We start from the raw sequence: 17,902 nt of genomic DNA, 5'->3' as shown, positions 1-17,902 counted from the left end.
TGTGGGCGATTTGCGCTATATAAATACATGTACATTTACCTAACTATAACGTCCCTTTTAACCTTTGGATATTTCCCTGAATAAACCGTTTCAGTCTGAAGAGATCTTATCGGTTTTCCTTTGCTTCAACAGGTCAGCCGGCAGTGTCAGTGATAACAGTCGGAGATCAACGACAGCCTTTGATGCTTCCTCCGAACCCCCAGGGAAGTGCAAGAGTTGCTGAACTTGGTGCAGGTCAGGATCTTTTATTAAGTTGTTCTATTTAAATTCTTAATATGGGGACAAGTCCACCAAGCTGTTAGCCTGTTTCGACTAGAGAGATGGTCCGTCCCTGGGTATTGAAGATTGCAGACTGGGAAGGTAGGTTCCAAACAACTGATCCTGCCATATCCGACACCTTTGCTAAACATTGAGGATCTTTACACCTCCACAGTGTCTAGGACCGCCACAGACTGTGCTATATTTCTACAGACGCACACAGGCGAAGAGCGAGGGACTCTAGAGTCTAACTTGACGGACAAGCAGTTTGTGAGGGCGATACGAAGCCTGCAGTCAGGGAAAACAGCCGGACCCAATGGTATTGTCAGGGACTGTCCGGGACTATGTGGGGAACTCAGTCAGGGACTTGGACAAGGACTGGGAACTGGGTAGAAGACGTACACAGAAAGAAGTACAGTGCTGCCCAGGATCATACAGGGAGTCAGAGGAGAAATAGGGATACAAAGGGGAAGCCTGTACAAGTGAACAAGATGGGTAAGACTCAGAAAGGAAGGGCACTCACAAGGCAATTTAGCATTTAGACTTACTACACCCAGGACGGACACGCAAGACATATATATATAATACAACATTAACATTAAAGGGGGGTGTGGGGTAAAGCACTGTAACGACTGGATTTTTGGACCAGATGGGATCAGCTCCTGAGAGCCCCTCTAACCCAGCCGGAACGTAACCACCTCTCTCCTCAGGACCATCTATCCAGGCACCTGGGAACCTACCTGAGGATGGGGAACTCGCAATATACAAGCTCATATCATCAGAAACACCACTAAATCTATAGGGATACTAAGAATACTCACTGATTACTAAGGACATCCATGCCCTACACCACACTCATACCTCATAGTCTCGCGACCACATGGGTCCAGACTAATCTACCCTGGGGCAGTTCTGATTATCTACCATTACACACTGATTACCCTCAGTGCTCACTCAAGCCGCAATCTTGCGGGTATACACACTGCTCACCCTCAGTGCTCACTCGACACACAATCCAGCGTGCCATATACACTGGGCTGCAGCCCCAGTGCTCACTCTCTTTCTATTGTGTCCCCAATCCAGCGGGACTTACACACCAGTCTCCTACCTGGTGCTCACTCACTTACAATCCGATCTGCAATCCGGCAGATCTAAACACTGGTCTCCTTCCCAGTGCTCTCATTTACACACGATCTACAATCCGGCAGATCTAAACACTGGTCTCCTTCCCAGTGTTCTCATTAACGCCACTTACCAATGACGACCACTTTCCTATGAATACCTTCAGCTCTCTGTCTCTCTATGTTGGGAGGTCTCTCTCACTATTCACTAAGGGTTCGCTACTACAATAATATTATGGGATGGCCAAATTATTTGATATAAACTTTATCCCTTAGTTGCAGGTCTCCTATCTCCCTAATTATTCAACTATCACTTACCTGATCAGGGGTAACATCTGTTCAAACAGTAATACCTGACTAGGAGACAAGGTTACCTCCACTGTATGGGGACAAAAGATATACACCACACTAGTTCACTAAGAACTGGATTATCTTTATTTTAACAATGATGAAATACACATACACAGATCTGCGGGGTCTCTATGACTAACAGGAACTTTAACACACCGCTGAAAGAAAAGGATTAGACATTCAGTACAAGGTTATCTGCGGGGTAACAGGAACTTTTAACACACCGCTGAAAGAAAAGGATTAGACATACAATAGCCTAGGGAATAAGGACAAGATTAAGGTGTAATTGTAAAGGGGACTAGTTCAGACTACCTCACCTATTAGAAGGAACATTTCTCTCTGACTCTGGTGGGATCAGGGCTCTCTCTCTGTCTCTTCCTCCGTCACCACATCACCACGCCTCTGGTTCAATTGCTCCAGCTGACAGCCTTAGCTCCTCCATCTGCTTTGATGCTCTCTGCACTGCTCTCTCTTCAGCTTCAGCAATCATCTGCCTTCTTTCTCCATTCCAGAAAACCAATAGAACTGCACTGCATTCTGCAGCTCCAGCAGACATCCTGCTCTCTCCTCTGCAAGAACCAAACTGAACTGACCACTCCTCCTCTCCTGCAGCTCGCTAATATGGATTCCTCTCCCCTCATGGAAATTTCCAACAGAGGGCTGCCTCCCACCGGATTCCTGTGCTAGCTCCAGAGCTCTCTGCGCAACCGCAGTGGCCAGCTGCTTGTTACGTCTGGGCCCAAGAGACAAACACACTCCTCGGATAAGAAGCAGTCCTGACTGGTTTTCCCCTAGCAGTCAACAGCCTTAACTATAAACTTTACCTTTCCCTTGAAGCCTCTCAGCTCCATCAAAATGGAGTCTCTCTAGTTCTGGACCTTGTAGGCCTAAGAAGGATGAAATAACCCTTAGCTCTGTCAGAGTACCTACATAAACCATACCAATGTGTAATATAAAGTCAGGACCACAGGATCCAACCTCTACTATAAGCAAAAATGACAGGCCAAAGCCAATAGGCAATAGATGGCCTCTTCTAGGTCTGGAAGAAAGGGCTTAAAAGGGCCAACACAAGCTAGGAATACGTATCCTAGATGTGAGCAAGATTAAAGTCTATATCACTGCCAACTAGGGCCAAAAAGCCTGTCTATACAAGCACTCAGGAGCTCCACACAGTAAGACTGAAGCTCAGTAAGTTTCTTACCTGCAATTGCTGTTACAGATACTGACTGCAATTACCCACATGTAGGATATGCATGCAAAGGCAGGGTCTGTGGAGCTTATACCTATAGTGATGTTATAAATGTAACTCAAAGACCAAACTCAGTGAACAAGAAACGCCACCTAGGTAGTCAGCTGAGCCCACGGAGCCTGGCGATCAAACAGGAACGCACAAGGCAGTAACAGCAAAGGGGTAGAACTAAACACAAGCACAATAGACAAGGAGCTACGAAGGAGGAGTGCTTAACAGTAAAGGAAGGAAATTACAGGGCACACTTGGCAGAAAGCAGGTAACAAACATACAAGGTAACAGAAGTAAGACAACAGAATAGAAAGGCAGCAGACTAGAACTGCAACCAAGGAAATGGGAAGCAAGGCAGGGACTGGAAACGTTAATAAAGAAGGGAAGGCTACAAGGGTTTACTAGAATAGTGCAGGTTAAGGAATCAAGAAAACAAAGTAGCAGAGAAGGCAGTGCTGGTGCAAGAACAAGAAGTGAGCTAAAGCTCAGTGGTCAAGGCAGCACTGCATACAGTGCTGGTTCAGGAACAGGGAACTACCAAAGCTTCAGGAGTCAAGGTAGCACTGCAGGCAATACTGGTTCAAGGAAACAGGACATAGCTACAGCTCAGGAAACAAGGAGTCAAGAGAGCACTGCAAGCAGTGCAAATCAGGAACAAGAAATAGCTAAGCCCAGGAACAAAGAATTATTATAGCTCAGGAACTCTGGAAACAAGGTAGCACTGCAGGCAGAGCTAATTCAGGTTCAGGGAAAGCAGCAGGTCAGGAACAAGGCATAATTAAAGCTCAGGAAACACTGGAAACAAGAATAGCAAAAGCTCAGGAAACTCTGGAACCAAGGATTGGTCTCACCGGTAAACAGCTACAATGACCAACATTTGCCTGAAGGGAGCTGGGGCTTAAAAGAGCTCACAGTAATCACATGCAGCTGGTGTGAGCAGGCTAGCAGCAGCAATCAGCCACAGGTGAGCTGAATTCCTCCACCCATCCTTGGCCTGCAGGGGTGGAGACAAAGCAGTGAGCAGGGAATTCTGGGTAATGGAGTTTCAGGAATGAGTAGGCTGGCTTTAAGTCTAAGCAGGCTGGCTTTCACAAAACCCGGCATGGATTGGGAATGGATGTCAATTCCCAAATAGTGTCCAAATGGCTGGAAGTCAAGATATGCATGCAGGGGAGTGTCAAGAAGCATATTAGAACACTGGAGAGTCCCACAGTTCAGCCCCCTGGTGGTTGACACGAGAACATAGGGAGCGAATCGTGACAGGTATACCAGTAGAACTTTAGAAAGGGATGGCGGAAACAGTTGCCAAACACTTTAACTATGTTCCTCAGGGCGCAAGATGAGGGCAGCATTCCAGCAGACCAGCGAGTAGCCACCATTGTTGTTATCCACAAGAAAGGCAAGCCATGGGCCGACTTTGGCTTGTATCGACCCATATCCTTACTAAACGTAGAGGCAAAGGTGCTAGCAAAGGTCCTGGCTACCAGGCTGCGCTCTGTTAACACTTCGCTCATACATCCCGGCCAGTCTGGTTTCATGCCTAATAGAAGCACCCGCCTCAACTTGAGACACCTTTATGGAGCACTGCATGGGACCACACCTCTTCAAATGGAGTAGCTAGTTTTGATATAAACAGCAAAGCTCTCGCACACAACAAGCAAGGTATAACAATAGTAGTTACGCAACAGAAAGCATTGTAAAAATATAGCCAAATAAATGACTTGGATTTATCACCAGCGTGACATCCCTCCTCCTTTGGTTCCCGGTCGCGGTTTTCCAACAATGGACCGTTGGTGATAAATCCATGATTCATAGCTGTACCCGCATGATCTAGAACCAGATTCTGGATCCCCTCCCGGTTGTAGGCTTAATATGCACACTTATTAAGCACGACTAATATAGCACTTTGACCCTATGTGCACATGATCGCTAAAGTTTCACTAATATTCCACTCTGAAGACAAGAATCAAACCTCTGTTACTCCGATTGACGAAATCAGATCCATTTGAATATTTCCCACCAGACCTACATGAGTGTAGGTTGTGTCTTAAGTCCTTAAGAGTCGTGAGTTGTTCCCACACGACGAAACACGTGTCGGCTGGTTGTGGAATCTTTAAACTACCCATCTTCCAAGAATTTATACGAGAATTGCAACTGTCATTTATTTGGCTATATTTTACAATGCTTTCTGCTGCGTAACTACTATTGTTATACATTGCTTGTTGTGTGCAAGAGCTTTGCTGTTTATATTCTCTCGAAGGCCTGTCTTCAGACCTTTTGTTGAACGGTTAAGGGGTCTTTTCCGCTCGCTCTTCCGCACCACGCCATAACTTAGCCTAAGATACACACCAAACGTTTACACTAGGTAGCGCGCCTTTCCTCTCTGAGAACTCTAAAAACCCCACAAGCTGTACCTAGCCAGTTTTGATGTCTCTGGATGGAAAAATAGTATTCAATACCATCAGATGGAACTACATCTTCGCTTTTCAGGCTTGCTTGTGTTTGGCCCAAAATTCTGTGGCTAGGTTAAACTCTTATATCAGGGCCCACTGGCTAGGGTGTGAGGATTAATAGATTGGTCTCCCACGTCTTTGCCCTGCAGAAGGTCACTAGGTGGGGATGTCCCCTTTTCCTGTATGATCTTTGAGCGGGGTCCCAAGCTGCTAGCGGCCTGGATTTGTTAGGACTCCATTTTGCACGAGTGACAGAGCCCATAACTGACAAAGCGATCACTATGATGTACAGGCAGCTGGTCAACAACTCTGTTGTCCCGTTGGTGACGCTCAGGGAGGCCTGGGCCGGAGACCTAGGGGAAACGGAAGATCACGATTGGGTGGAAACGATCCAGAGCCTGTGGGTTATTGCAATTTGCGCTCGGTTTAGACTGATTCAGCTTAGGATCTTTGATAGATCTTTTTATTCCACGACTCTGCTATCTAAGATGGAGCGGGCTGATCAACTTGTCACCGGGGATGTGGCCAGGAGGCCTCCATTTTCCTTGTCATGTGGGAATGTCTGGTGACGGGTCACTGAGGTAATGTCCAGAGTTTCTGTCCTTAGAAGCAAAGTGGCTCCTCCTGACAGCCCCAGGTGAGCATCCCTGGCCTAGGTATGTGGTTGGTGATGGCTGGGGGGGGCGTGACCAAGAAGAACACTGCATGGGCCTGGGGCCACACCACCACTCCTCCAAGACTTGAGGACCGGAGTCTGACCTAGACTGATGCCAGAGGGTCGAGCAGGTAGTGTACCAGAGATGGGGCTGCCCCTAATAAATGGAATAAAGTATGGGGTGCCTTTGGTACTTTAGGGGTTACTGATGACCGAGAGAAGTTTCTCGGGGGATGGACTAGCGCTCTACTGGGGACTTGATATTGTGGCAAACTGCATGGAAGATGACTGGCTGTAAGAGCGCCCCCTCTTGAATATGCATGGACATTTTTCAAGCTATACCTCTTAGGCACTACATTTGTAGATCGCCAATCTACATGCATTTCCTGTATAATCTGTATGATGAGCAATGTTTCAATAAAGAGTTTAAAAAAATAGGTGAAACAATCAATTATCACCTCCATGCTCGTACAAAAGTCAAAGAAATCCGTTCTTTCATCAACCCTAAACCTAATCATGTGTTCATGGTCTTCTTGAGGACTTGGTGTCAGGAAGTGATGTTAGTATATGGATGTGTAGGAGCTTTGCAGGTGAGGTACGGCTGTGGACATACATTATTGGTGTTGGTGAAGTGATGCAGTGGGCATGTTGTAGTTATGTGTGTGAAGTTATTTGTTGCAGTGGAGTGGGTGTAGTAAGTCTGTGCATATACTGTTGTGGTCTTGGTGAAGTAATGCTGTGACTGTATTGTAGCAGTCTGGATGAGGCTGCGGATGTGTTGCAATGATGCAGGCGAGCTGATGTGGTAAATGTGTGGTAGTAGGTTGGGTGAGGTGATTCAGAGCAGTGTTTTGGTTGTACTGGTGAATTGAGGTTAATGTGTTGTGGTACGAGAGAGGGTTAGGTGAGTTGTGGATATATTGTAGTGGTGCAGGTGAAGTATCGTAGTGCATCTGTTATAGCAGTGTGAATAATTATTTGAAGGAGTTGTAGTGCATGTGAAGCGAAGCTGCAAAGGTGTTGTGTTGGTGTGAGTGAGTGGAGAGTGTGGATGTGCTGTACAGGTTCATGTGAAGTGATGATGTGGATGTCTTGTAGCAGTATCGGTGAAGTGAGTGTGTTGATGTGTTATATTGGTGTAGCTTTATCACTGTATTGTGATGAAGCGATGCTGTGAATGTTAGACAGTGTGCGAGGCAAGTGGTCCTGTGGATGTGCTGAGGCAGAGCAGGTAAAGTGAGGTTGTAGCTGTGGTGGAGCGGTGTAGTTATGAATGTATTGTAGTGGTGCGATTTGAGTGATGCTGTGGATGTGTTGAAATGGTGCGTGTGAGGAGGGTATGGATGTGCTGTGGTGATGCAGGTGAGGGTGCGCATGGATTGTAGTAGTGCGTGTGAGGTGAGGGTCTGAAAGTATGGTGTTTCTGCAGGTGAAGTGGTTTGGTGCATGTGTTGTATAGGTGTGGATTTAGATGAGGCTATCCATATGTTGTAGCGGTGCGTGTGAGGTAAGGGTGTGATAGTATGGTGTTTAGGCAGGTGAAGTGGTCTGGTGCATATGTTGTATAGGTGTGGATTTAGATGAGGCTATCCATATGTTGTAGCAGCGTGTGTGTGTAAAGGGTGTGGAAGTATGGTGTTTTTCAGGTGAAGTGGTCGGTGCATGTGTTTTATAGGTGGAGATGAGGCTATTGATATGTTGTTGTGGTACGTGTGAGGTTGCGGTGTTTCTTCTGGTGGAGTGGTTCGATGCATGTGTTTTGTAGGTGCGGATGAGGTGAGGCTATAGATATGTTAAAGCAGTGCATGTGAGATGAGAGTGGAAGTATGGTGTTTCTTCAGGTGAAGTGGTTCGATGCATGTGTTTTATAGGTGCAGATGAGATGATGCTATCCATATGTTGTGGTACGTGTGAGGTGGAGGTGTTTCTTCTGGTGGAGTGGTTCGATGCATGTGTTTTGTAGGTGCGGATGAGGTGAGGCTATAGATATGTTAAAGCAGTGCATGTGAGATGAGAGTGTGGAAGTATGGTGTTTGTTCAGGTGAAGTGGTCGGTGCTTGTGTTTTATAAGTGCAGATGTGGTGAGGCTATCAATATGTTGTTGTGGTACGTGTGAGGTGGAGGTGTGGTGTTTCTTCTGGTGAAGTGGTTCGGGGCTTGTGTTTTATAAGTGCAGATGTGGTGAGGCTATCAATATGATGTTGTGGTACGTGTGAGGTGGAGGTGTGGTGTTTCTTCAGGTGAAGTGGTTCGGTGCTTGTGTTTTATAAGTGCAGATGTGGTGAGGCTATCGATGTTTTATAGCACTGCAGTTGAGGAACTAATCTCCATGTTATCCAGTATTTGGGTGTCTTTCATAGATTCACATGCCTAAATCATTCCCCGTCGTCGAGACGGGAGCCTCCGGTATATAAAAAAGTAATGTCCTAAGACATACATAAAGAGAATAGGTCTAAGGGTCTCACCTTAGTAACCTATCTAGGTCCTTATGCAGGAAGGACCAAATAGAGTAGGCTCCAGGGTCCCACCTTGGTAGCCTATCTGTGTCCTTTTGTAAAAAAGGACCAAAGTAAAAGGAACAACCAATCAGCTACTACCTCCCTCTAGAACCTTCCTGTGAGGAGCCTCAGTCTCTCAGATTTTCTACCGCACGTTGTGCTAGGGAGTCTCCACCTGAGTTCTCCTCAGGAATATTGGATTTTCATCTACCTTTACAGTTTTTTCGACTTTCTTGCTATGGCTGATAGCAAGAAGAGAGCACTTTTTCGACCCTGTGCCTCCTGTGGCAAACTGAGGCTTCACGTGGACGACGAACATGAGACATGCATATACTGTCTCTATCCTCACCACCAGTCCATAGACTGCAGGATTTGCCGTAAATTCTCCCACAAGACCCAGAAAGACCGGGAAGGGAGACTTCTAATTTGGCTAAACAGGCTTAAGGACAAACCGGAAGGCGACCTGATTTCTGAAGGTGAGAGCATGTCTGGCGCCTCACAGTTTTCCCTGAAGAGGCCTAGGGCTTCCTCCCCTGGCCCCTCAGACACCCCTCCTAAGAAGTCCAAAAGGTCTTCAGAGGGCAAGCCTACCGTGTCTAGCAAGGACCTTCCTGTCCCCAGGAAGCAACCACTGCTTACTATGACGACGGCGCAATCGGCGACCACCTCATCGCTAAAAACCGTCTCTACATCGACGACGACAGTATCGACGACGATGGCATCGTCGGCGTCCTCGTCGACGACACTAACTCACTCATCGTCGACAGGAAGACCACTTTCATCCTCCGCTTCGTCGTTGACTAGGAGCACGCCGTCGACGACACGTCCGTCGACGAGGACGTCGACGCCAACACAGTCGACGAGGGCGTCGACGACGACACCGTCGACAAAGGTCACACCGTCGACGAAGCCGTCGACGAAGGGCACTCCGTCGACGACGGCGCCGACGACGAAGCAGTCGACAGCGGAAAAGTTACCAAAGGCACCGTCGACGAGAGCGTCGTCGACGGACCCACCGTCGACGAAGACCAAAATTCAACCAATGACGGAGAGCTCCTTAATGAAGCCATCGTCACAGGTATCGACGGCGACTAGTGCCTGGAAGGAGTCTGAGCTCCTATCACATGCGATGGACGCCCAAACATCCCATGTTACCATCAGAATCTCCAAAATACCGATTACACCGGAGATGACATCGCCTAGTAAGGTCCAGCAGCTGACGCCATCCTGCTTCTTACAGGACCAAGAAACGGAGGAGGAAATGTTTACCCAGGCCACTAGCCCCTCAGACCTGATTGTCAAGTGCCAAAGTACGGACGAAGAGCAGGAGGTTGAAGAACCTGTTCCTCCAGTTGTATCTACCCAAGTTCACACTCAGGTGACTCCAATGGTGTGCTTGCCAGCCTCCTTAGTTTCTGACTTGCGCTTCCTTATTCAGGACTACAAAGAGCGGTTTCCACAAAAAGCCACTCCTGTTGTTCCGCCAACTCCGCAGCCAGCTGTGCCTGTTCCTGCGCAGGTGCCAAGACATAAGCCCCCTCCACTGGTTCTTCCTAGGACACAGGACCCAGCACAAGACCCCATCTCGTCCGAGGATGAGGGAAGGGAACATGAAGAAGGGGAAGTCCGAGACGACGATACGGACGTGGATGCAGACCAAGACTACGTCACTCACTCTCCAGCCTCTCCGGAGCTACAATCCTCTGAGTCTCCGCCAGCAGATATTGGAGGTTTCCATAACCTCATGGAAAGGGCAGCCAAAAGGTTCCATATGTCCATGGAAACTCAGGAAACTGACTGTTTCCTCTATGATTTTAAGGAACCAACGAAGAAAACTACAAGATCGATCCCGATCATTGATTATCTACTAAAACAGGGCAAACAACTCATGCAGTCTCCAGCTTCCCTGCAGGTAATTGTACCCAGACTGGACAAAAAATATAGAGCTACGTCGTCTGCTCCAGCATGCCTTACGGGTCACCCTAAGGCGGACTCTGTGGTCACCCAGGCGGCGCAGAAGAACTCGCGCAACCCTGCATCACCTTTATCAACACCACCAGATAAAGAAGGCAGGAAGTTGGATGCAGTTGGGAAACGTTTTTCCACTACTTCTGCAACGAGGGTGAAGATCGCCAATTCCATTGCCCTTCTCGGGCGTTACAACCGTCAACTCTGGGTCGACATCGCGCCCTACCTTGCTGACCTTCCAGAAGATCTAAAAGCGGAGGCACACTCGCTCCTCCTCGAGGGCCAAACCTCGGCTTCAGAACTGATCGACTGTGCCATTGACGTGGCCATGACTGGCTTCAGACAGCTGGCAGGCGCCGCTGTCCTAAGACGCCAAGGCTGGCTTAAGGCCACCTCTTTCAGGCAGGAGGTCCAAACCAAAATTCTTGATATGCCTTATGATGGCGATCATCTTTTCGGCGAGAAGATTGACGAAGCCCTCACCGCAATCAAGAAGGACACCGACACAGCCAGAGCCCTAGGCACTCTGCAATCTCACAATCAGTCCTTTCGTACCAACAGGGGAAGAGGACAATCCTCCTATAGAGGCTCTTATCAAATTAAGTCCTCTTACTCATACTCACAGGGCAAGACGCAGTTTCAACAGCGCCAAAACCAGTCGGGACGTCAGTCCTCCTTCAACAAATCGTCCTACAGAGGAAAAGGACAGAAGCGACCCGCAGGCAATCGCCAATGACTCTACCAATTGGCCAGCCCCTCCACCATCACATTCTTTGCGACTTGGAGGAAAACTTTCTTTTTACCTTCAAAATTGGCGGCAAATAACAACGGACCGGTGGGTTCTACAACTTCTTCAATTCGGCCACTCTCTGGAATTCCTCTCAAATTCCTCCACAGACACCACCCGTCAAGCGCCCTCACAGACACCTAGGCTGCTTCTCCAAGAACTAGCTTCCATGCTTCAGAAGGGCGCAATAGAAAAAGTCCCACACGCCCAGAAGGGGGAGGGATTCTATTCCCACTTCTTCCTAATCCACAAAAAGGGGAAGAAATGGCGACCGATCCTCGACTTGAGAGCTCTCAATGTGTTTTTAAAGAAACAGTCGTTCCGGATGGTCACGCTACAAGAGATCCTGGGACTTCTGGAAAAAGGCGACTATATGACATCACTAGACCTACAGGACGCCTATTACCACATCCCTATCCTCAAGGGACACAGGAAGTTCCTAAGGTTTGCAGTCGCAGGGGTACACTACCAATTCCGCGTCCTCCCCTTCGGCCTCAAATCTGCTCCACGGATCTTTACGAAATGCCTTTCTCCTGTCGCAGCCTTTCTTCGCCAGCAGGGATACCAGGTCTTCCCTTACCTGGACGACTGGCTGGTAAAGGCTCCGTCGAGAGAAGCCGCAGCCGCATCTTCCAGCGCCTGTCTGCATCTTTTCCGCCGCCTAGGCTTGACCCTCAACAAGGAAAAGTCATCTCTAACACCAACCCAAGTCATCACTTTTCTTGGAGCGACCCTGGACACGGAATGCACAAAAGCCTTTCCATCACAGGAGAGAAAGTCGAAACTCATCTCCTTGGCCAGGTCAGTGGCATCCAAAAAGACTCTGACCGTCCGTATCTTCAAGTCGCTCCTCGGCATGATGTCGTCATGCATCCTGCTCATCCCGCACTGCCGCCTAAAAATGCGCCCCCTGCAGGAAGAACTGTCAAAACAGTGGACACAAGCTGCAGGATCCTTCGAGGACCGCATACGAGTCACCCAACCTATGATCAACAATCTACAATGGTGGAGATCAGCCAAACACCTGTCGCAAGGGCTGCCGTACCAGGTTCCGGCGCAACCACATATCACCACGGACGCATCCTTGGAGGGCTGGGGTGCAGTCCTGCAAGAACTACAGACCAACGGAAAATGGACGCCACAGGAATCCAAACTCCACATCAACATTCTGGAGCTACGGGCAGTCTTCCTGGCGCTCCAATCGTTCCTCCCGCGCATCCGAAACTCCCCAGTGCTAGTCAGGACGGACAACACCACGACGATGCACTACCTGAACAAACAGGGAGGGACGCGCTCTCTCTCTCTCTCTCTCTCTCTCTCTCAAGAATCTCAGAGAGTTTGGAACTGGCTTCTCCAACATGGCATCACACTCAAAGCCGAATACGTTCCGGGCAAAGACAACGTCCTGGCGGACGCCCTGAGCAGAGAACAGTCCCTATCCCACGAATGGGAGTTAGACGCGGGTGCAATGGACTACATGTTCGCGAAGTGGGGAACGCCACAGATAGACCTCTTCGCCACCAGGGAGAACGCCAAATGCCCAAGCTTCGCAAGCAGGCTTCCCCAACCAGGAACACTAGGGAATGCATTTTCCATAGCTTGGCAGAACGTGTTTGCTTACGCCTTTCCGCCATTCCCACTGATACCCAGGGTAATCAGGAAAATGAAATCGGAGCCCTGCACCCTGATCCTCATCGCCCCATCCTGGCCGAGGCAGCACTGGTACACGGAGCTCCATCGTCTATCGGTCCATCCACCTCTTCGCCTACACAGTCACCCGACCCTGCTCACGATGTCTCACGGGCAGGTTCTCCACCCGAACCTGGGCCCTCTGAAATTGTCAGCCTGGCTCCTGAATACCGCGAGTTCAGTCATCTGAACATACCGCAAGAGTGCAGAGATGTCCTGGCCAACGCTAGAGCTGACAGCACAAAAAAGACTTATACTCTCAAATGGAAACGCTTCTGCGTCTGGTGTGAGAAGGAAGGTCTACATCCTTTCCATGTCACCCCCCAACAACTCCTGCCATACCTCCTACACCTGGCGCACTCAGGACTTGCCCATGCGTCCATCAAGGTCCACCTGGCAGCAATTTCTAGGTTCACTCGAACTTCTAGGGGCCCTTCCCTGTGGGCGGACAGGCTCATCAAACAATTCCTAAAGGGCCTTTTTAGGTCCTTCCCTAGACCAAAACCTGTCCCTCCAACATGGCAACTCAACGTAGTTCTTCACCAGTTGATGAAGCATCCCTTTGAGCCTATCCACAAATCGGATATCAAATTCATGTCGTGGAAGACAGCCCTCCTACTGGCGCTAACCTCGGCCAGAAGGGTAGGCGAATTGCAAGCCCTCTCCATCCAGGACCCTTTCTTACAATTCAAAGAGGACAGAGTCATCCTGCGTACTAACCCACGATTCATACCCAAAGTCCCATCGGACTTCCATTTAAATGAGCCCGTGGTTCTTAAATCGTTCTTTCCGAACCCATCTACTTCGGCTGAGAAATCATTGCACTCTTTAGACCTTCAGAGATGCCTCAAATTCTATCTTGATAGAACAAGACAATTCAGGAAGTCATCCCAACTCTTTGTCGCATTCAGCAGACCTAGGAAGGGCATGCCCCTAACAAAACAAAGTATATCAAGATGGATCTCTTCAGCTATAACTCTCTGCCACGAGAAGGCAGGGCGACCTCTGGACTCACGGGCCAAAGCCCACTCCACCAGAGCCATGTCTACGTCTGCGGCACTGTTTGCTGGAGTGCCACTCCTGGACATCTGTAGAGCGGCGACCTGGAAGTCCCCGCATACCTTCACCAGGCACTACTGCTTGGATGCTGAGCTGACGAAAGACGCAGCAGTGGGCAGAGCGGTGCTTCGCCATCTATTCCAGTGAGGTGAGCCCTCCTACTTCCCACCATCCTGGACTGGTATGCACATTTCTTTATTACTAGATTCTGCATGACATTGTATGCTGTTGTTTTTACAGTCACAAATGTTCCTTATTTGCAGGCGTATATTTTCTGTATCAACACAGGATGAGCATATTGTATTGCTTGCTACTCTGATTCGGGCATGTGAATCTATGAAAAACACCCAAATACTGGATAAGAAATGCGTTACTTACCTGTAACTGCAGTTATCCAGTATTAGTGTCTTTCATAGATTCACATGCACCCTCCCGCCTCCCCTGGCAGGACTCACCTCTCTCTAACAGGTTTACACCTAACCAACTTGGTGCGTACGAAAATCTGAGAGACTGAGGCTCCTCACAGGAAGGTTCTAGAGGGAGGTAGTAGCTGATTGGTTGTTCCTTTTACTTTGGTCCTTTTTTACAAAAGGACACAGATAGGCTACCAAGGTGGGACCCTGGAGCCTACTCTATTTGGTCCTTCCTGCATAAGGACCTAGATAGGTTACTAAGGTGAGACCCTTAGACCTATTCTCTTTATGTATGTCTTAGGACATTACTTTTTTATATACCGGAGGCTCCCGTCTCGACGACGGGGAATGATTCAGGCATGTGAATCTATGAAAGACACTAATACTGGATAACTGCAGTTACAGGTAAGTAACGCATTTCTTCCCGGGTGCAAAGGCTGGTGAAGCCTTTGCACCCAGGAACAAGGCGATTAGGTGACACGGCGTTTAAACTACAATGAGCAAAAAGTGATCCTTTGTAGGCACACGCATTTGTTTCCCTAAATCCCGGGACAAAGATGAGAAATTCTCGATCTGGCTAAATGTAATCTAAATTTTACGGAGGACTACCAACTGATTAGTCCAGACAGCATGATATATACTCCTTAGCGCGAGTATAAATATGCATTCCATCTGATACATTTTTATCACTCACTTTATAGTCACTTTATTGTGAGAGGTCCTGAAGAAAGCCCTTCCTATTTTTTCCTAGGGCTGAAACATGTCGACCACCTGATGATAGACACAATCACACATAGATATTGTTGATATCAACTCTCATATTGGATTTTTAGTCATACCCCAGGACCCCAAGAATAAAATAACAGGGGGTATCCTGTAGGTATTTTTAATGGTTAATTCACACACTTAGTCACACATCACATCACCTCCAAGAACCAGCTCCACTGTAATTCAGGTGTTGCAGCACAGCCAGGTGGCATTCGGCCATCTGGCTGGGACCCGATGATGAAGCATGACACCAACCAGGTTGGTGAGTATGTTTCGGGTCTCAGTGTCCCTGGATTCTGTCTCTGTGACAGCATCACTTTGCTTTCTGTCCCAGGGACTGTTTATTTACTATCCTTGTGTTTGTTAATTCATTGTCCTTGTGCCATTAGTTTTCTGGACCTCACGGTCCCTCAATTCTCTGATTGTCACAGTGTAACTATGCTTCCTGTCCAAGTGTATGCCTCTACTCCTCATACAGTGCCTCTGTATTCCTATCATTCTGTCCATGGGCTCCCCTTTTAAGGTGCCATTGTATCTATGTCTGAGCAAAAGACTGCAGGTCTGTGTTCATACAGCCACTGTCCCAGCTGATTTACAGCTTGGCCGATGTGTACATGTCCCCGTATGAGTGACGTTGTGCCCGCATGTCAGTGCGTTCACTGTCCCAGTAAAAAGATATCAGCATCTCCTTGTCAATATGTCCCTGTTCTAGGAAACAGATGTCAGCATCTCATTGTCAATATGTCCCTGTTCTAGTAAACAGATGTGAGCATCTCCTTGTCAATATGTCCCTGTTCTTGTAAACCAATGTCAGCATCTCCTTGGCAATCTGTCTCTGTTCTAGTAAACAGATATCAGCATCTCCTTGTCAATATGTCCCTGTTCTAGTAAACAGATGTCCGCATCTCCTTGTCAATATGTCCCTATTCTTGTAAACCAATGTCAGCATCTCCTTGGCAATATGTCCCTGTTCTAGTAAACAGATATCAGCATCTCCTTGTCAATATGTCCCTGTTCTTTTAAACAGATGTTAGCATCTCCTTGTCAATATGTTTCTGTCCCAGTAAACAGATATCAGCATCTCCTTGGCAATATGTCCCTGTTCTTGTAAACAGATGCCAGATCTCCTTGGCAATATGTCCCTATTCTAGGAAACAGATATCGGCATCTCCTTGTCAATATGTCCCTGTCCCAGTAAACAGATATCAGCATCTCCTTGGCAATATGTCCCTGTTCTTGTAAACAGATGCCAGATCTCCTTGGCAATCTGTCCCTATTCTAGGAAACGGATATCGGCATCTCCTTGTCAATATGTCCCTGTCCCAGTAAACAGATATCAGCATCTCCTTGGCAATATGTCCCTGTTCTTGTAAACAGATGCCAGATCTCCTTGGCAATATGTCCCTATTCTAGGAAACAGATATCGGCATCTCCTTGTCAATATGTCCCTGTTCTAGGAAACAGATATCGGCATCTCCTTGTCAATATGTCCCTGTTCTAGGAAACAGATATCAGCATCTCCTTGTCCTGGTGTTCCCTCCCCCCTGTGAACAGTATCGTTTCTAGGGCATGAGTCCGCCTGGTCCATTTCGAGCCCCCTATGTGGTGCCTCTTTTGTGTTGTGAAACCAGTATGATGCAAATTGCATCCGAGCGATCAAATAGTACTTCTTGAAATTGGGCACTGCAAACCCACCCTGTTTGTGGGGCTTATGAAGCATTTTCAGGAAATTGCAAGGCTGTTTCCTTGCCCAGGCGAGTTGTGTAAGGAGTGTGCAGAGCTGTGCAAAGAAGCTATGGTTCAGTGGCCCAGGTATATTCATAAATAAATAAAAATAATTGTGACAAAATCACCATCTTCATTGATGCTATTCAGCGCGCCGGGGTCAGGGGTCGGTAAATCCACCAATAATCAACATTGGTTGCTATTCTACTGTAGTCGTCTCATAGTTTTCAATGATGATCACTTCTGTATCACCCTGGAATTTTGTAACCAAATATTTCACTGGGCCCGTTTACCATCGTAGTGGGTAATCCAGCCTGGGCAGTGTTGTGATACTGGTGAGCGGCATCATCACGTATTTTGCCCTGTTTATAAGCAGTCCATGGTCCGTATTTGCATCTATTAATAGAGTTAAGTTATCAGTGTACAATGATGTAAGCACTCTATGGGGTCTGAACTGAATACCTCTGTCACTGTGAAACTCTGAGTAAACATGCTTGCGGTTCTGTCACTTGGGCAGATATGATTGGTGAAAGGGGGCAGCCCTGCCGGGTCCTCGGTTTCATGGCTTCTGGTTCAGAGAACCTTTAGTTTATTTAAATTTTGTTGACCAGTTCAGTGTAAAGTAGCTTAATCCTATTTATTATCACTTTGCCCAGTCCCAGTCTTTTAAGCATTATCAGCAAATCTGGCCATTCGATTGAATCACATACCTTTGTGGCATCTAAAAATACCGCTGTTGCTCAATGCCAGGCCTTATCTGCCGAGCATCCGTGAACTAGTTTCTCAGATCTACAGTCGACCACCAATCCTGACTGGTCCAGTAGGACCAGTCGAGCGGCGATTATTTTTGCCAGAATGTTATTATCCACAGCAATTAAGGAGAGCGGCCTGTTGGAGTCACATAATCCTACGTCCTT

General features: G+C 47.8%; 1 protein-coding gene across 1 annotated transcript in view; it reads left to right on the top strand.

The window, feature by feature from the left end:
* Nucleotides 1-17,902, top strand: part of LOC147662027 (uncharacterized) — a 133,195-nt gene that overhangs the window by 70,588 nt on the left and 44,705 nt on the right. Inside the window, exon 5 of the mRNA XM_086951176.1 lies at nucleotides 133-234. Coding sequence (XP_086807302.1) covers nucleotides 133-234 — 102 coding nt within the window. The remainder of the gene's footprint in view (nucleotides 1-132; nucleotides 235-17,902) is intronic.

This window comes from Lissotriton vulgaris, unplaced genomic scaffold (genome assembly GCF_964263255.1).
Source record: "Lissotriton vulgaris unplaced genomic scaffold, aLisVul1.2 SCAFFOLD_781, whole genome shotgun sequence".
Taxonomy (NCBI): Eukaryota; Metazoa; Chordata; class Amphibia; order Caudata; family Salamandridae; genus Lissotriton; species Lissotriton vulgaris.
The sequence above is the reverse complement of the archived record's forward strand: the minus strand, read 5'-3'. Positions and strand labels throughout refer to the sequence as shown.